Source organism: Convolutriloba macropyga, chromosome 9 (genome assembly GCF_964194025.1).
Source record: "Convolutriloba macropyga chromosome 9, txConMacr16.3, whole genome shotgun sequence".
In the NCBI taxonomy this organism is placed as follows: Eukaryota; Metazoa; Xenacoelomorpha; order Acoela; family Convolutidae; genus Convolutriloba; species Convolutriloba macropyga.
In genome coordinates, this window is record NC_134476.1 from 2,279,221 (window position 1) to 2,301,114 (window position 21,894).

Genomic DNA, 21,894 nt, shown 5'->3' on the forward strand with positions numbered 1-21,894 from the left:
AAGAAACATAATGGAGAAATACTATTTTCCAAATTTAACAACCTGAATAAAAATCCTAATAGCAGATTGCATACAATGCCAAACGAACAAAGTATTTGCAAACACAAAAACAAAAAGTAAAAAAGAACAATTAGCACCGACAAAATCATATTTTAATGAAATGATAATGATAGATACAAAAGGACCCATCCACCCATCATCCGAAGGGAATAATTTTATATTTGTAATAGTAGATGCATTTTCACACTATGTAACAATTATGTGTGCACCCAAAAATAATGCACATTATGCATTTACAGCATTATTTGAACATTGGTTTATCAAATTTGGATTACCAGAAGAAATTCGTTCCGATAACGGATCAGAATACATTAACACAGAATTAATACATTTATGTAACTACTTTGAAATCAAGTTTAAACCAAGTACAATATATGCACCGTGCACTAACGGATTAGTAGAAGGGACAAACAGAATAATCGGACAATTTATCAGAACATTATTAGACGAGAAAAATCACAATTGGTCAAGGAAAGCAAAGTTCTTTCCATACGCATACAATACTCAATACCAAACACGATTAGGTATGTCACCATATGAAGTCGTTTTCAACCAAAAGCCCAGAAAACCCACAAAAATAAAACTTGGAACAACAACAGATGAAATGGGAAATTGCAACCCAACGGAAAAAAGTGCATGCAACACACAACCAGCACATACTCATTTGGAAAAACAATTCAACCATCCAAAAATAGCAAAGTTACAATAAGGAACATTTGCTAAATGGTTCCTAGATAAAGAAAAACACTATAATGATACACATCGTACAATTACAAAAATACTTCAAAACAGCAAAAAGTTAACAGACGAGATGAATCTACGATTTCGTACAGCAAAACCACTTGAGAAAAATACTTTTGTATTAGTGACAAATCATCAACAAATTGACGGCATATCTAAAAAATTACTACCACTAAAAACAGGACCATATCTTATCATAGATAAACCTACAGAAACAACATACATATTGAAAAATAACAATAAAGAATATATAACAATACACAGAAATCATATAGTACCGTATTATCCGAAAGAAAAACATTAAACTAGAATTACAAAACTATTTACTAACGAACGAAATTCCAATATTAAAACAACCTACTATGCAAACATCACACAAGAAACATATAGCACAAGATGATATTCAACAGACTCATAGTTACAATATTCGTAAGAAGAAAATACTATTAACACACTAACGAAAAGAACAATAATACATAATAATAATAATAATAATAATAATAATAATAATAATAATAATAATAATAATCAATTTAACACTAAAAACTAATAACCCGTGCTAAATAAATAACCCATATTAAAACAACGCTATTCAGTGTATTTGTAACAACCAACATTGACGAATTCACACATACGTACCGAAAAAATAACTCACTATGGATCGAAGTCTCACCTTTTATAATCTCACTCTAATACTATCATCACTAACACATATCATATTACACATATACTCGAAAATTTCTAAAATTATAAAATATTCATTTCATTTGACCACCTATACCAAAAGTCATTGCATGACAAATCCGTGCATACAGCTATCATTAGTAAAATTACTACTGACCCCGTAACCGTTTAATGCTCTAATACTACCTAATATAGTCGATTTTCGAAAATCATCCTCATAGAGTATTCGAAATATCACCTATGAACAATCCGAAAAATCTGTCACATTGCAACAATAAATCTATCTCTATGTACCTCCCTATGTATATTCCCATGTACATTCACTATTTTTACGGGCACACATACCTAACCCGAACCTTGTGTGCAAAACCCCAGGAACAGTAAAAACATAAAACAAAGTGATATTTATATTAAAACAAGAACAGAATATAAACAACAAACATGATTAAAACATAAAAAGAATGAAACTACTACAAGGTGTTATCATTTACCTAACCACTAACCAATTATACCTTTTCCAAAACATTGGATCATACCCGGAGATATAACAACCCATTTTATGAATTAGTTATGAAGTAACAACTCGGATATTAACATTTCACGAATATCTTTAAGAAATAACTAGCACCATATAGCTTAACACCTTATAGTGAGAAATTGATAAAAGCAACAGAATATAAAAACAAAAAGGGATTTAACAGTCATGCAGACTGAAAGTTTAAATAACCGCTGTAAACATTACTGACCAAAATATCTTCTCGTCTCCGACTAACATCCATATACAACCTTCATTCGAACTCTCCATCAGACATAGTAATTGACAACAGCGTCCAATTGATAACAGCATCCATTGCCATTGGCAAAATAAATAACAAATGTTCAAATAACAAAGAATCAAGTAACAAATACAACATCTCCATAGAAGATATTCTAACACAAATAGGTTTTGATAGTAGCCCTTGAAACCTCAACTATGATTGTCACAAAGGATAATTTTTCATATAAACAAAATTCAAAAACAAAAAATTCAAAACACAAAAGGTATATTTTATTTGATGTTCCCCATCTTAGAACTGGAATAGACGTTTAGAGATAATTGATATTAACAGTAAACAATAAACAAACAACAAATATTGAAATAACAAGTAATCAAAGAACAAATAGGCAAATCCTTTCTTGGATAGGCTATCCAGAGGATCGAGGATCTATCCACCTCATGGAATGGAATAGATATTTTGAAGAAGTCGACATTCACGAACATTAATAAATATAAAAACGGAGAGTTTAGAAATAACAAACAACAACGATAGGAAAAGAGTAAAAAATAACAACAAATAATTAATAACAGGATAAACAGTAAAAACTAGTAACAAAAACGGAAGCTAAAAACAACGAGTACGAGCTAATAAAAACAAACACATCTAAAAATAGAGTAACGTATCGAATAGACGAATATGTTCACCTGATCAAAAGAATAACTTCTGTTCAGAGTGTAATGAGAATAACAGAATGTAGTGTAATAACAATCCCCGTAATAACACGCAGTAACAGCCCATCCACGCAGTAACGCAGTAACAGCACACGCAGTAACAGCCCATCCAGTAACTTTATCCAGTAATCTCCAACATCAGAATCTAAAATACACATTTACTGTCATACAAGTTATCTTCGAATACATATATCCACATAGATGGATAATACACCCATTCACAATCTTAACATACACGTCCTACATCCACAATTATACATTCGGCTATCAGACATTTGGCCAAATAGAATTTGAACTTACACATAAACATTCGGCTAAATAAACCTTCGATACTATGAACGGTCAATCCCCAGTGCACCTTTTTGCACAGAACAGAACAATATACGTCATACCAATTACGGACGTCAAACATCTCATTAGTAAAAATACGGACGTTATTGAAAAGCGGACGTTATCATCTAACGTCATACAACTAACGTCAGACAACTAACGTCATACACATCATTAGTCCACCTAATTAGAGATAACTGAAACTGTAACTCATTAGTGATAATCACTAAAACCCAACAAAGACATCATAAATAAAAGACATCATTAACGGGAGAAAACTCACAAATTGACAACATCCATAAGAAGATGACAGGGATGTTAAACAATTCACTGAGACACACTGTCTCTTTGCAAACGCAATTAGTAACAAAAAGTAAAATCTCAGACCAATTAACATTTACCAACACCATAAACAGATGGTGATTAACAAGACTGATCTTACCAAGATCATTAGTAGTTGAAAGAACATTTCAATTACGTAAATGCTTCTCAAACAAAGCATTTTGTACCATTAGTACCAACTACCAATTCACATTGCAAAGTTGCAAGACTGCAGAAGACTGCAACAACGTATCCAATTACCACTAGTACCTTTTCAGTAATTAGACATTTTTGCACCAAACCCCTTGGTACATACTGACGCCACGAACCATACCAATGATCAAAGAAACTACTTCAAAACAAAAGGCAACGACAAAGTCGGCACCAACATCAGACTAATTACCATAACATACCATGATGGAAACACGCCAGCTACCATCAAATATAATAAACTTCATACCAATACACCAATTACAAAGAATAAACAACATCTTGAGAACAAAAGATCTGGAAAATTTCAGAAGTGAATCCAATTCAAGAAATAGGAAGCTAACATTCTAATTAGACCAAGTAATTATTAAAATTGACAACTTAACAACCCAAATATAAAAAACGGAAGATACATAAATGTCAGAAACATTGTAGAGAACCAGAAACGAGAAAGTAAAAATCACAATTCTGATTTTGCCTCGTACAATCCCCAACAACAAAACTGACTTGAAAAATTTGAAAAAATTGTGAAAAATTTCAGCTAAGCTGAAAAACAGAAATTGTATACTCAAAATTCAAAATTCAAAGTTTTTCTATCTCAACAGAATTCCATTCTTGCCTCTATAATATCACATTAGAAAGAAAAGATAAAACTATTTTTCAATTTCATTTTCCAGTATTCAAGTTTCAGAATACAAGTTTATCAACAACACTCAATTGCACGACAACACAACTTAACAGGTAAACTGAATTACTTTAATTTCATTTCAGAACGGTTAATTCACCACTATTTATATCACTGTGATGAAAAACCACCAATGTTAGCAGCATCAGAGTTTATGCACTCTTTAAACAGAAACCAGCTTTGTATAAAAATAAAAGTACAAAGAGATAATTTTGCTCAACTTAAATTTCCTTTAAATAGTCATATACATTTTGATAACGACAGTATCACAACGACTGATTGTAAAATTTCAACTAAAGATTGTTTATTCATAATTGAGGGAACAACAGAAACCAGACAAGAAGTAAAACTCTTTTGGGGAGAAAAACATTTTGAATTATTGAAAGACATAACACCCTGTAACGAAACTATTACAGAATTCCAAACACTAGAACAACAAATACACACGAATACATGTGTTGATATCAACAAACTAAACACAGTTTTCATAGTAGTCTGTAGAAAAGACGCTATTGAACTGGTAGACGATAAACTGAAAGCCTAACAAATAATATGATACCAATTATTGTTATTGTAGTCTACCAGTGAATTTAAATTTCATACAATTAGTGTGACACCGTTAAGTGTCAGTTACACAAGAAAATAACTGTCATTTTCCAGTGCAGCCTTAAAAATCTTTTCCAGATACCAACACTCGTTTATAAGTTTCAACAATTGATTTCTCAGAAACATTAGTTACACTCTTTTTAATATTAAATAAAATAATATTATTTCTTACTATATTCTTAGTATCTTGCATAGTAGTAATATCCACGAATCTAGCGATTGTAACAATACATGAAGTAATTAGAAATCGCAGAGTAGTATATGCAAGCCAACCAGTACAATAATTCAATGCACGAAATACATTCTGATATATACCATATATGTAAAACAAACATAGATATTGTAGAGCTGGAAATATTTAAATTTATTAAAATTGCGATAGTTATATATTTCCTAGTACGCATGTGCTTAAGTTTAATAGAAACCTTTGTAAATCCATAAAAATTGATACAAACCCAGACATAGAAGAATCTATATATCAAACATTACATTCACAAAACTTCTATCTACAAATTGGATTTCCTGCAGAATCACCATTTTACGGAAACGTTGTAATATACCAGTTAAACTTAAGAATACAACATAACGAAATTTGGATATCGAATATAGGAGCACAAACACACCAACCACAACAAGAACTAATACCAGTACTGATATTAACACCACCATATATGCAAGTCCCACCACACGGACCTGGTTCCGGAGCTTAAATAATTAAAAACCAGCAAAAATTGCGTCATCAAATAATAATAGTAACCGTAACAATACTCAAGAACAACCACATCATAACGAAGTAACTAACAAATATACCAACATCGCCTGAAATAGACGATACAGACCCTAGAAACGAAAACCCGTATACAGTACGGCGTGAGAGAACAGAAACTAGACACCTATTAAGAGGCAGACGTAGAGCATCACTCTCATTTCCCACACAAGACTCCACATTAGCCTCATACAATTCTACTGATATAGAATCCAATATAATAAGACCTATAGAAGCCGGACAATCAGAACCACCAAGTCGAACCGGAACACCAACCGGAACACCAACCCGAACACCAACACTCCATAATTTTAATATCAGTTCACCGAGCGATCATTCAAGCATTCATACTATCCCAACACCTACATCATCAGAATTAAGAGTAAATCCATTCCTACCACCCACGTTTCAACAAAGGCAAGACTTCAATTTCGTACAAGACAATTTTCGTGTACAACCAATACACTCACCGCATAGTTCAATTTGGTCAGCAACTTCACCACAAAATACGATAAGTACGAACACTACACCAAATAGATCACCACAATCTTCATCCTCTAACACATCAATCAGCGCACCACGAGTAGAAATAACAAATTCTTTACAACCACCACGAAATACAATATTTTCACCAGCATCATTTATACCAGAATTAAGATTAGCATCAAGTCACCCAGGTAGAACTCGAGCAACACCAGTACTAAACCCAAATCCCCCTACTTTAAGTAGAACTAATGATCATACATATCTTTATTCATTAGATCATAAAACCTGGAATCCTCCTCCACCACTATACGGACCAACTAATCTTGGAGACACCCTCACAAATTGGTCAAGAAATAGACTTACAAATACCCTAAATCTAACACATCGCCAACGAAATTCGGCACTTGAAGTTCTAGCAACACCATCTCTAGAACTAAAATTTAATACAACGATTAAATACGATACGATATTCAATCATCCATTTCATGCAACAACACCCTCCATAGTAACAACAACGACACCAGCACCGTTTATTTGTATTGATTTTGTCTATAAGTTTGATAGATATACTAAACAAACTTTAGGTTTTGCAACATTTTACAATCCTCATACAGGATTATCGTATACATGCCGTTTCAATTAAATTCCATAATACTAATATTAATAATAATAATAATATTTACTTATATGAAAATAGACACACAAATACAATCACAGTATAGAATACAAAACAAGCTAAAAGAACATATTAAAGACCGCATCAACGAAAGAATGGAGAAACAAATCAAAAACATCAAAAATAAAAACAAAATAAAAATACATACATCAAATACAATAGAACGAGAAAACTTCAACAAACTTATGAAACATGTATCTAATAATCAAACAGAACTAACAGCAGACCCAAACTCAATCCAAGACATTTATAACGTCACAGAATTAGAAAAATTTAGAAACAGTTCAGACTATGAAGAAATGTGGAATATAGCTATTGATAAATGGACAAGAAACTGGAATTTCTATAGAGAACACCTCACAAACAGTATTCTAGAAAAATTCCAATTAAACAATAAAAGACAAAAACGTCAAACAAAGGAAGACTACATAGAATTAACAGGACAAAACATAAACGGCTCAGCAATCGGACCTCAAGATATTTTTATTGAACATTACGATTGTGACGCAGAAGAAACCACGAATGTAAAGTACTACGAACTAAACAAAATAAGTACATGCAAATTTAAACCACTCGATTTAGATATGACAAAAACAGAAGTTCAACTGTTATCAAAAGCACAAGCAGTAGAGATTAAAGCATACGCGGTTGCAGGAACGATTAAAGAACGAGTAGAATGGTGTTCACAACTTACCAACTACATTAGAGCAAACCGACCTAGCTATTACGTATCAGACGCACAAAGAACAAAAATATTAGACCCGGACGAAGTTCGTAACGAACTCGCCAGACTTAACTTACTGAAAAACACAGAATATAAACCCACAAGATACAACATATCATTCAATTACATAGCTAATCCACCATTACAAAAGAGAATTGAAGACCTCCAAGGCAGAATACAATTTCATTTAGATACTCCTATGGTACCACCATATGGCAGGATAGTGTATGATTACACAAACCAAACATGGATACCCTCCGCAATTAAAAAAGCACAATCAAACTGTTTAACCGGAGTAAGAAAACAAAATAGAATAGACATACTAGATTGGACATTAGAAATCAGAGAAGTATCACTCTTACTAAATCTTGATACGGAAGAAATCTCATATATGGGAACAAAACTACCACGTGACCTCCACAAAGGAGAATGTCAACCAACTCCTTTTACAAAAGCAACAATAGTTTGGGAACCCCAAACACATTGTCAATTATTTGAACTAATTAGATTTGACGCATTCATGGTAAAATACCAAGACCGATATTGGATAGAAACAAACGCAAAATGGACAACAGTACAAAAACCAGATATACAAGAGAAAATACAATTAAATAAAACAGCCTCAATAGCAACACGATTTGAGATATATCCAATAGTTGAACACGAATGCGGATCACTACAACCACTACATAAAACAGAATACGATGACATTTACATAATATATGAATATGGCTTTGATATGCATACAGGACAGAAAACAACAAGAAAGAAAGATAAATTCGATGATGAAAAATTCATAAAAATAACACCAAAACAAATTATCTCAACGCATACACGCTATGAAGACGAAGATAACAACCAATTTTATTACGGTTTTATTAACGAAAACACACATTTAAATATGAAAATGGACCTCTATATGAGTAACATATACTCTAGAATCAGTTTACAAGCAATAGAATTTTATTCACAAATTTGCGAACAATCTACGACAGCTAACATTAACACAAGTACAGAAGAACACACCACTTCTAGGATATATTCTTACAGGAGACAGATCGATATTTGTAAAACAAAAAGGAGTAAACGTTATGAAAATGTACAAATGTGCAAAGAAATCATCACCACTTTATGTACCACAAACACGTGAATGTTATGATAAAATACCAATTCTATACAAAAACAGAGTACAATACGTACACCAACTAACACGCCAAACATACCTTTGGGCAAAGAAGGTACCATGTTCACACAGTAATTTTGATCAACTCATCTCAATAGATACGGAAGGAGCATCTCGATACAGATTAACACCGTATCCAGTTAAAGTTGAAACAATGTTAAACACTATATCACCTGAAGAAATAGTATTAGACAATATGTTTAGTAAAGCAAGTCTAATAGAAAGCGGAATCTACAGTAAAGAACAACTAGTACAAGAACGAAAAAGAGATCTATTACATGAATACATAAGAGACCGTGAACAACCATTACAAGACGCACAGTCAGCTAATGCACTAAAACTCTTAGAGCTTGAACAATTAGGTTTATTACAAACATATAAAAATTACGAAAAATCACTAAAATGGCTACGAGATTTGAATATCAATGGATATAACTTTCAGATTGATCAACCAAGCGTAAACTGGAAAGAAATTTTTGACGGCGAATGGCTAAAAGACCAAATTTTAACCATCTTTGGTTGGCCATGGTACATATTAGAGAAAATGGCTATTATTTATGCTATGATTAGCATGATACTATTCATAACAAACCTTATTATTAAATTCTATAACGCTTTTGCTATCCACAAAGCAATCGGAAAACAAGCAAGTATAACAAAAATACTACTAACTGGAATATTTGGAATATTTTCACAAACACTTACACAATTAGTAGCACAAATACAAGATGAAAATCTACATGACGACAGTGACGATAACAATTCCCACTATGGAAACTTAAACAACAAAACAAGAAAAATTAGACCTAACTTTCGTAGACATTCAACAGAAGTAACAACGTCAAACCATAATAACAATGAAATACCAACAGAAATGTACGTTGATACAAATTACAAACATTACAACACAACAATCCGTAGAACAGAAAGCGGATTACAGTTACGAACTTTAGAACCAACAAAAAAGATACAGAAACCACCATTACCAGAAAGGAAATATAAACCAGAACCATTTAAATTAGAACCATTAGAAACAATAAAAGAGAATAAACTACCATCAATATTACCACAACTAATCACACCACCCCCAGCATATCAATGCATCGAAAACAATTTATCAGCACCTATTCCTAGTGCACCAAAAGTTGAACAACATAATAGTTTATTCCACAACCATACATATGAAACACCTATACCAATTTATCAACCTAAACCATATGAAATCCCAAATCCTTCATCAACAAATAACGAACACAGACACTTAATACCTACATCGAAACTACTAGATATGCAAAACCCTCCACCAATTGATTTTGAACAACTAAAATTAACGACTAACAAAATGCATAATCGCAGTCACAGCCTAGACGTACTCCAAAATGATCAGCCACACACAAAAATGAAGTCACATACTTTGACACTCATTCGGCTGATACATACGAAATTTAAAACAATATGTACATTAAAGAACATCTAACAGTATACCCCCCCCCCCCACTACTATTAACTCATCAAAATTGCATATTCATAAAATTGTATATTCACAACAAAACATAAGAGACTTACAGTAAAAATGACAATATATGTTTAAATAACAATGTAACCACTAACGAGTGAGTTTTTAACATACCCAACTACAAACAGTTTCTATAACAGTAAACATAACATTTGAAACCATGTATTATTCCAATATTAATAGTCTATGAGTTTTAGCACAATGGCAACAGGCATGGAATACGAATCGCCATACAAATCCGATTGCCCATTCAGCTACGAAGTTGAAGAAGGAGAATTGAGTTCCGGATCAGGAAGATCGAGTCCTGGCACAGTAAGAGACAATGCATCGGACTGTGGAACTCAAACAGACGATCAAATGGAGAATATTTCTGAAACAGTCACTACAATGACAGTACATTTGGACAATACTCCACAGATTACTCAAACTCCACAAGAAATTGCACGTAAAATCAAGAACAAATTTGATAACCGACGGAACTTACAATCCTTTAACACTAACAAAAACACTAATGAGCAGGGAACAAGTACCAATATTCATAGCTATGAACATAGCAGATTAGTTAACACTCAAAACCGTTCGACGACGGAATCATATACATCACCCCCACTTCCAAATTACCCACCACCAGCGCGACCACCACCACCCTATGATTATATTACAGAACAACCAAGAACACAAACTTATAATCAACAACAATTGTTTCCAGCTAATCGTAGACCAAACAATTTAAGATTCCCCTACGCGGTAACACCTAGATCGGCTAATAGTAAATCATTTTTCCACCAATCAACAAATGAGCAGACACCAACAACAACAGTTATGGAAACAATTTGGTTTCAGGACAAAGATCCTAGAACTTTAAATAGCCCACACAATAGTAATTACAATCCATTGCTATCATACAGAAATTGGGCAAATATGCCATTCGATTCACGCGAATATAACTTTTTCATGGCACCTCTTCATAACCTTAAAGATCGTGTGTCAGAGTATGTCCCACCTCTGCCACCAGAGAACACAAATACAGTCAAGCGTAGTACGAAAAACATGGGGAGAGACAAACTCCATCAGACTATGTACCCAATACTCAAGCAGTTTTATAGCCTAACTGAGAGATTTTTATATGATTATGACCACGAGTTTAAAATTCCAATAACATGTCATTTCGACCGAATTTTAGCTAAAGCATTTCAAGACTTATCTGCGTACAGTATTTACGATCATCAGATATTTCAACTGAGTTTCAATTTTCTGCATTCTACACCGAAAGATGTACAGAACAACAACTACAGAATACATGAAACTAAGCTAATCCACAACCTTATATATTATACATTTCTACGTGACAAATGCAATAATACATCAGGAAGTTACATACACATTAACGATCAACTGACATCACCCTATTTTCTAAATTACGGATATCGTTTAAAATGGGAATATACATTGGGCACACTTAGAAACTTTGACCCAATCAAGAACTACTATATATTCCAACTGAAAGATTCACCGGAGCGGCCTCTCATGGTACCGCTCGAAGCTTTGGAACCTTGCGAGGAATACCACGTGTATCACCTCGAAGGAAGCGTAACGAACCGCGCTTTCACAATTAGAATAAACTTCAATAATGAACGGACTAAAACTGAACTTGAACACGAACTTTGCAACACAGTGAAAGCATCCATTACAGATATTCCATTAAAAGACCTAACGAACTTACTTGCATATTTTCTTTCGAAAGACGACAACTTCGTAAAGGAATACCGACATTATAAAGAACGGACGAACTATCCGAAACAGACGGAGAAGTTATAACAACGTTGTCACAGTAACAAGTAACAACTCTCAATAGTAACAATTCTTGATAATTTCGACAAGTAACAATAAATTACTATGAAATTAATCAATGCATATATGATTATTTATGTTTTCTGTAACCCAAAATTCACCCTTTCCTGATAAATGTATTTATATCAGTCCAATAATTTATACTCAAATACTTTGTAAACCCTTATATTTGAGTTTTTACCTAAATAAATATGCTCACAACGAGTAATCTATAGTTGTACTTTATATTTGCACAACCATTAATTACAAAAATATTTATTCCAATTGTTGTATATCTTTTCTGTTCAATAAACTTTAAAAACACAAAAACAATTTTTTACTTTTCTTATAAACACTAACCTAATTTCTAAAATGTATATGTATATATGCAAAAATTTTTCCATAGTTAGTTATATGCAATTTTGTAAATAAAGAACAACTTGAAATAAGGCACAAAACTGACAGGAATTAGAACATTTGTAATGTAAACAAAGTGTAAACTTACACAGTGAGTCATATAATAGACAGATTAACTCTATGTATAACATGTAATAAAAACTTTCAGACCTTGAGTCATCGACATGACATTTCAACAAAACTCATCCTAGATTCTTATAGAACCGATTTGTTTACACAACATACAAAACTATAATATCAGTTTGAAATCATAATAACATAACAAAGTGTTATATACTTTTCCATACAAACTGTAACAATATATCAACTTATAACATAGATTAAAACAAAAAATATTTGAATTTCGAAATTTTCACATGTCAAAACATATGCATAAACAGAGTATCAAATGCATGAAAAGCATACTTTCATTTACCAAAGAACAAAACACATGTATGGATACATTACATTAATTCTTTAGGCTATAGTAACAACTAACAGCTTCACCTTTACCTAGTAACAACTAACATTGTAGTACTCCAAATACTGAAAGAGTCTTTGGATTATTCGAAATATTGAATAATAAGCGCGCAGACAGAGACTATAACTTAATTTCTGAAGTTAAGGAAATAGAAGTTGATTGAATACAGTAGTTGGACATTTTTGGACATCTCCATTACAAACCCATAAGCGAGATCTATAAACCCTTTACAAAATACATAACATGGAAACAAAATGTAGAAGTATAACAGTACAATTCGTAAAAATCGATTGCATCAGAATAACTTATGATTTCGCGCAGGAAACGGATTATTAATACATGTTCATCTTCAAAAAAAAAATCTGTATTAATCCAACATGACCAAACAGTCTCATGTCACTTCTCGAGTGTCCCAACAATACAATTACCCTCAATTGATCCGTCGAATTTCATAAAAACATATAACAAAATATACTCAACACAGATCATATAACTCTTTATTTTCTTTCCCACCGGAAGGGATACTACGTATAACAGAACATTGAAACCCAACACTGGTTATAATAAAGAAAAGCTTTTCTGAACCTCTAACACCTAACAACAAACCAATTCAGGTAAGTCAGTTAAGTCAAGTCACTGGACATCAGGATCGCCTCCACGCATCAACACCGGACCTACCCGAAAGGATCTTCACCCACTGGACGTGGTAATGGAAAAGATACTTTTGTGGTTGTTGATGTTCACTCTTTGCTCTTTGGGCAACCTATGTCTAGGAATCGACCTACAGAAGAACCGATCTCAAGCAACACACTCCAAAAAGAAAAGAAAATCCTTCAGAGAGAATAAAGAGAAATTGACTTATTAGAATTGTACAAGAGACTTTCAAAAAACTCGAAACCCCGGAAAGATGGAGTCAAATATGACTTCCAGAAAGGACTATTTGAAAGTCTTTATTATTTAAATAAATAAAGACTGAAAATACTCTTCCCTGATTGGATTAAAAGGGAATAATATCTTTTCCTTTCTTTCCTTTAGATGTTTACCCATTTACCCTTCTTCTCAGAAGAGAAAGTTATTTAGTCAGTACCAGTTCACCACCTGATATAATAATAAAGTATATTTCTCTCTCTCTACTCCGCTCTTGTTTAGTATTGAGATATATGTTAGACTTTAGCATTGGGGCCCGTGCACTGTCTACTGAAGCTCAGATAGAAGAGTAACAGACTAGAGATATAGAACTTTAGTTAGTCAGGTAAGCCTTAGGAGTACACCTTATTCTTGAGACAACCATAAGACAGTTCTAGAAGTATCTTAATAAAGGTAAGCTCAGAACACGTCTTACCTCGTCTCTAGTTGTTCAAGTTTGTAAAACAAAATTAATGTGCTGGTTTCGCTCAAATCCTCTGGTATGGGCTCTTTTTCAAAGATCAACGTGTCTCTGCGAATATTTCTCGTTTCGTTTTCCAAGTTTTACGGTCGAAAAACATTCTTTTATTAACCTACAGCTTGCTTCGCCTCAACAATGCAAGATATCTTCGAGCTGTGCAAATTACAATTTTATTTAGCAAAATACGCTAGATGACAGAAATAAACGGTTGCAAGTATTTTGATTTTGCGAAACAGTCTTTGCTTTTGTTTATTGTAACTTGATTTCACCAAACATCTCTTAAAAATCTCCCGAAGCGTTCTCGCTGACATCGTTTTCCGCCGTGTGAGGTTGCTTTTAACTTTGGCGAGATGTCTTGAGAAAAACTTGCTTTATGTCCACGAACTTGAGTTCACCGATTGCCTTGCCATCGGTTGTTTTCTTTCTTCCCTTGGATGGTTTGTCGGCTATAAAGTTTTGCTGTGTTGATTCGGTCCCTCAAGCAAACTTAAAAGTCAGCGGATTCCAACGTTTACAGGGTGTTTTCTGTGCCTTACGCCGGAGATGTTTGTCAATGTATTTCAATTGAGTAAAAAACTCGTCAAGAAATTGAGTTGTAAGGTCGTTTACAAGGTCTGCAATTTTAGTTGATTGAAGATAAGAATCTCCTTAATGATAAACTATGTTTAATCTGTTGATAAGGCTTAAGGTTTTTGTCAATGATAGTTCTGTTGATAAATTTTGTAAGAAACTTTACCCAACTTGTAAGTTTCATAATTTGTTTGATCTAACAAAAATTCTAAGAAAAACGAAAATTTATGAAGAATCAAGTTCTAGGCAGAAGGAGAGCCAATTGCTACTAGCAACAGATTTTCATCAAAGTTCAATAATTGTACACCATTCAAGCTATTTGGATCAAGTTTACAAAATTTGTAGCATTTTGAAAAACAATTAAAACATCATGTTTAGCTACCACTTACTGGTTGACCAAATATGTAAATAAGTCAAAACTTACGTATTGAATATCAAGTAACTGCAATAATGCTATTAATTCTTAGGGCAATGGTGGTAACTGCGAGGCAATTGATTCTTCATACATAAAAAATTTGACTTTTAAAAGATATCTGAGAAATCGTAAAAAAAGAATTGTGACAATTGACTGATAAAAAGCGAATTTACGCACTTTTGCAGCATCTATATATTTATAGCCACACCTGTTGACTTGTTGGGTTGGCGTTTATTGAGTTCATGGGGAGTTGAGGAGTTACCCTAACCCAATGCTATAAAGTTTGCTCGAAAAATTTAGTAAAAATTTGATGCTTCCGTTTTTTTTTTCGAGTTTTCGCTAACTCTTAAGTTTTTTCAGTCTATTCTTTTTTCTTGATGTATCATTTCCCATTCCGCCCACAATTCCATAATCCTGAACAGCTTTGCATGCCACAAGCAATTTAAAGGTAGCCTGTGGTTGAAAATAGTCTTTGGTTACAACTTCAAAACAGTGCGCCCCCATTTTCCCGAATGATAGCTCATATATTTTTTTTTAGTTTTTGCGAACATTGGTTGCTGATGGCCGGCCAGATATCCCAGTACATCAGATTGTATGACGGGGGATGCCATGGGGGAAGTTTTCACTTTGCCTGTCAAAAAGTGTTCTCCCAACTTATACCATGGGTGGACGATTCGACATTAGTCGATAATTCGACTCATTATATCAAACGACAGACTCGAACATGTGAATCATCACTTTCAGGGAAACCTCCCGGATGTGAAGGTTCTCTTGTTCGTTTATACACTTACATATGGGTTGTGACAAAGCTGGATTACTTCCAGGCGAAAAAGAATTGTTTGGACGGCTATTCAGCGAAACTATTTGACGATTTTGATGGAAAACAGGAAACAGTTCAATTCTTAGTAGAACATATGTACCATTCGTCATCGTTTGATGGTTGCTGGGTAGGGATAACTGATCAAGTCCGCGAAGGCATGTGGATAACTGATGCAGGTCAGAACATGAACAGCTACTTCCAATTTGAACCAGTTAGTTCGCCTTCCAGTTCGGCGGGTGCGGATTATTTGACGATTATGGCTTTCGATTTCACTCCTGCCAATCCAGTTCCAGTTGATATTTTTGCAGATTCGAGTGCTGATGCCACGCTTGGATCAGTTTGTTACAGAATATCTGACGAGGACGCGTGACCAACGAACTGAAAGTCGATAGAAGAGCTAAACTCAAAAAACTCAGACCAGGATTTATTTTCATTGAAATCATACCCATTCCAGAACCAGTACCAATTACCCAGAGTCCATCAGACTCGATTCTGAAATATCTGGAACAATCCCAAGATTATTAAAGAATTTCTTGTGATTATCAAAATTCAAGATCTGCTTTGTCCAAAGAAAACCAAGTCTTCGCTCCTCTCCCCAGCAATTTCCCAGTCTTGCGATCTTTTTGCCAAGCAACCTCTTAAGATCTCTTGGCCACTTAAAAGTCCCCGAATCGGACCTGATGACCTCTGTAAATTTGGTACGGGAAGATTGCACACGATGCTATACAAAAAAGAGACATTGATTATTTGTTTGAGCCTTGTAGTTAATTACGAGAAAATAATCAAATTTTGTTTGTGATTATAGGCAACTCATATTTGATACATGATCATCAGGATTTCCTAGGGCAGTTTATTTTCATGGAGACAATTTATTCTTTTCTATATTTATGTCAAAGCGCCACGAACTACCCTACAAAACCACCCTCCGGCTTTTTTCATGAGGAAAAGAATTTTTGTCACGAGTCACAATCTTGAAAAATTACTGAAAAAAATAAATTTTAGCTAAAATGTACTCATTCGTCAATTTCTCAAGCACCTTTTTATACAACGAAACTACTGTTATGCACACTTAATTGTTCACTATCAGTTTTCAATTAATGCCATTTTAGTAGATGCGACACAAGAATGAAGAAAATTGCCCAACAACAAATTTAAATCTCTAATACCCCAATAAAATCACTGTTATGTCAGCTTGTATATTTCCATAACCTTTCATCCAATAGTAAATTACGAACTTACGTTAGTCGAAAATATCTGCAGAAAAAAAACACTTATTGGAAAATTTAACTTTATCAACTAAATGGTTTTGAGAGCTCTGGCAAATTTCAACCGGCTTCGTACCAAAGTAGATAGAGTTATTTAATTTGTTTCACGTTTTCACATCAAAGTGCTCCTACTTGAAATTTTTCCCCCTCCCTCCATGGCCTTTTTTTCAATGGTGTCCCTTTCTTAAAATATACCCCCCCCCCCCACTTGCCACTGTTTTGTGTGATACATGGCCACATGTTATTCTGGGAAAGAAAACTTATACGTAAATAATTTTGAATAACCCTTCAGGGTTTTTCAACAATCCACCTTGGTACCTGGTAGAGAATCTCTTCCTTATCGTATCTATACTTCTAACAACCATTAGCGTAGTTCGGAGAAGCAAGCAACAATAATAAGCGGGATAGCATACCCGCATTGAAACATTGGAATTCAAAATCAATTATATAGCGTTCTTATTGATAAAAAATATCAATAAAATTCATTGTATGGCTGCAATCTGGGATCATTTTAACAATTTAATACTTTTTCAATACTTTTGACTCAACTGAAAAGAAATGAGCTATAAACGTTTAAAACCTTTGAAATGGATTTAAATTGCTCTACGAAAACTCCCTTACAGCTATAAAATAGAATAAAACTTTTTTTACTTGTCGTTTCTCCAGAAAATGACGTTTCTGATAGAAACTAGAAAAAGTGGTGAAAACCCTTTTTTATTCAGGTTATATTATCCTTTCATGTCTTTTGAAAGTTTTCAGTTTCCCATCAGTTTCAGTTCATCCGGTCTATGCAGTACCTTTGCTTCAATAATTCTGTCGGCTCAACAGGTGCCCATATACAAAAAACGAAGAGGTGCATCTAAAATAGAGAAAAATACTGCAAAACATTGGAAACTTTTCAAATAGGGTAGAACTGACAAAATTTTTGACTGAAATCAGGAACTATTCCTGAACAGAAGATGTCAAAGGTAGATTGAAAGTATTTATTGTTTGCAATTGAGTTTCGACTCTAGACAAGGTTTAATTTAAAAATTTGATTAAATCAACCAAAATAATGTTAGATTGAACATGAACGCTCTGAACTGCAGATGAACTATAGAAACTCCAAAAAAATGTTCAGTTTTACTGAATTGTCAATTATCACTCAATATCATCATTGCATGAATAATAAGTTAAATTGAAATTACAAACCTCCTAAGAAAATGAGATCAATCGACAATGTAATGAGAGTAAGTGTTAGTTAAAACTATAAATTTTATCAGTTGAAGCAGTTGTTTTTTCGCGCAGCTTACAATTTTTCTCAATTTTGATTAGCTAAAAATCGATTGCAAATACACTTGACCATTCTTTAACAAACTTAGATCCTTTTAAATCGATTTAAATCCTTTTTAAAGATCTGTTTAAAAAATGGCAGTCGTAGCTGCAAGTTCCCTTAATTCTACCCCATATTTTGGCCAAACCTAATCTTAGCTAAAGAAAACAAATATTTATTCGGTTGTTTGTTTAGTTAATCCGACTCGGATACCACTTTTTACGACCATGCCTCACATGCGCTGTACCCGGTAACCTCGAGTAAGCCCAATTTGCTCTCACGGTCTACAAATTTCAAAAAATCTCGGCTTTTTTCTCCGCTTGTTGCAAAATTTTACAGTATCCTTCAAGCTATTTTTAAGATTGGAACAAAACTTGGCACCCGTTCAAACGTCAACTTCTTCAACCTGAAGCTAAAATTAGAGCCAAACGAGAGCAGAACCCAATAAAAAAAAACTGAGAATCACAGCCAAATGCTTAGTTTTGATTGCCCATTTAATCTGATTGGCTCAAAATAACCTATAACAAATGTAAAAAATGGCGAATTAATTAGCTGGCTTTGATTGATTAACTATGGCGTGCGATCGAGTGGCCCTCCAATCGGCATCTTCACAGCTGCATCCCCTGACGGGTGAAGTTGCAACCATCGATATATCTTCGTTACACTATTTTATAATCACTTTTTATTCCATCTGAACTAATCCCTTACCGAACTCCAAGTGTAAATCAGTACTGGGCAATCGAAATGCAAGTCTCCCATGTAATGAATTTCGCTCGCATTCTCACCTGAAATTTGCTTCTTTCAAGCGTATTTTAGCGGTGCAAAAGACACCCTTTCGACAGTCCCGGTGATGCAGTAGGGAGAACAAACATCTTGGGAGCGGGAGACCCTGGGTTCGCTCCCCGTACGGAACTTTATTTTCGCACTTGGCGTAGACTTGCCAAGTCTTGGCCAAATCTGACAAGTCTTATACGTGTTATGATCAAAGCTCTGAATCAGTACTGATACCTAGACTTAGAATTAGACTTGACCAGTACTGATATTGACTTGACGCTAACTACGGAATGAGTTCAAATTTAAAACATGTTGAAAAAATTGATGAATGAAAACTTAATGCAGGAAACGTTGACATTCAAATGAGCACATTGATGCTCAATTGCGCGTTTTTGGCGTTTTTCGAATGTTCGCTTATTTCAACTTTATGGGACAGACTATGTTTGAAATAAAGTACCATTGTCGTCCATTTGGTTTGTCGCCCATTAGAACGACCCCCGTTCCTCTTTTTGAGAAAGGGCGGCGGAGATTGTTGAAAAGACTCCATTTCGAATAAGCGTCAAGCTAAATCAAACAGATGGACAAAATTAATTGTAGTTTTCATTCAGTGCTATTTCGTACATAATGACTGAGGAAAATAAATAAAATAGGCTGAAAGCTTATCAACTGTGGCGATATCTTGCGATTTGATATCCAATTATATGTACTGCCTCGCTGCTGAAAATCTGAGAGTTTGAATTGTTCAACCAATAGTTCTTCCACCTGTTATTTCCAAAGAGTTTGTCCATTGTACTTGTTTGCTCTTTTTCTAGACATGAATTTCAAGTATTTTCTGACGATATATTGACGAGCCTACTTTGCGTGTCTTCCTTTACTGAATATAGAATTATCCTGGAACGCCAGAAGTTTTTTGGGAAAAATCCTGCAAATGTTTCTAGTGGTCCACTAAAAGTAGATAAGCACTACATCAGAGCAATTAAGGATTAATTAGAGATGTAACTAAACTTAAGTGGCACAACATCCCCCATTAGTGCTCAGATGATCAAAGATAAAACCCCCAAACCGAAAAAAAAGAACAGACAACTTAAGCACCGACAGTAACAGCAAAATAATGGAAAATGTCTCTAATTCCTTTCCAGATGAAATAGGTTTTTTATTGGCGTTCGAATTGAAAAAAAAATACATCACGTATTTAATAAATCCAGCATAATTGTAAACATTTTCTTTTCGCTCGGTATTTTGAAAGTTCATTGATTGACGTCATTTGAAGCCCCCACTGGTGAATTTTCTTAAGCATCCCCCCACCCAATCGACTGAATCAGGCTGAAATGGATTCGAGGTTTTACTATTTGCTCGAGAGTAATTCTTGCGACGTTAGTCTGTTATGTCTGTTTATAAAGTATCGACAAGTACTGTAGGATTAATTAAAATAAATGAAACTTTATGTGAAGGCGGAAATTTTGGGGTATACCTCTTCGGTGTAATGAAGAGCATTGACATGACCGAAGCAAGCAAAGTAAAAACTGATGACTTTAATTTGAAAGGCTACAAAAAATGCCGCACAGATTCAATTCTTACGGAAAAATTTGAAACCAAAAAATTTCTGAACCGAGTTAATTGCCGAACTTCGTTTTTTTAAAGAGATATTGTAGAATTGAACAATGGCCAAAATTATTCTGGTCAAAAACTGATTCACTCGAAAAATTGGACGGTCCAAAACATTTTACAAAAAAGCAGGTGACGTTCTTAGAAAATCAACACTTCGGTTCAGTAGACCAGAAAAAAACCAGAAAGTTTTTTTTTGTTTTGCCATTGGAGCACTAAACCACTTTGGGAATTGTTTTTCTGTGTTCAAAATTTTTATGAATACAAGACCTCAAACTGTTGGAAAGTACACGGTTCAAACGAAGAAAGACAAAAATGATCTGTGGCCAGACGCTAGCTCAAAGACTTTTGGACAGTTTAATTGTCAGTTGTTTCGATCAAAAACCTTAGTCATTAGTTTGAAATGGCAATTGCTAAAAATTTCATAGCTACATTGTTGAATGAAAGCAAACTTAAACACAAAAAAAGTTCTCAGAAAAGTGCCAGAAAGACTAAAACTACTAACGCTTAAATTTCTTTCAAGCAGAGCAAAAAAAACAAAGCAATGAAGCAATTCAAAGCA

The 21,894-nt window shown here is 33.9% G+C and overlaps 1 protein-coding gene across 1 annotated transcript in view; it reads left to right on the forward strand.

The window, feature by feature from the left end:
• LOC142345934 (uncharacterized) overlaps nucleotides 1–16,862 on the forward strand; it is an 80,969-nt gene extending 64,107 nt beyond the window's left edge. Inside the window, exon 6 of the mRNA XM_075398400.1 lies at nucleotides 16,095–16,862. Coding sequence (XP_075254515.1) covers nucleotides 16,095–16,746 — 652 coding nt within the window. The 3' untranslated portion in view covers nucleotides 16,747–16,862. The remainder of the gene's footprint in view (nucleotides 1–16,094) is intronic.
• Nucleotides 16,863–21,894: the final 5,032 nt, after the last annotated feature.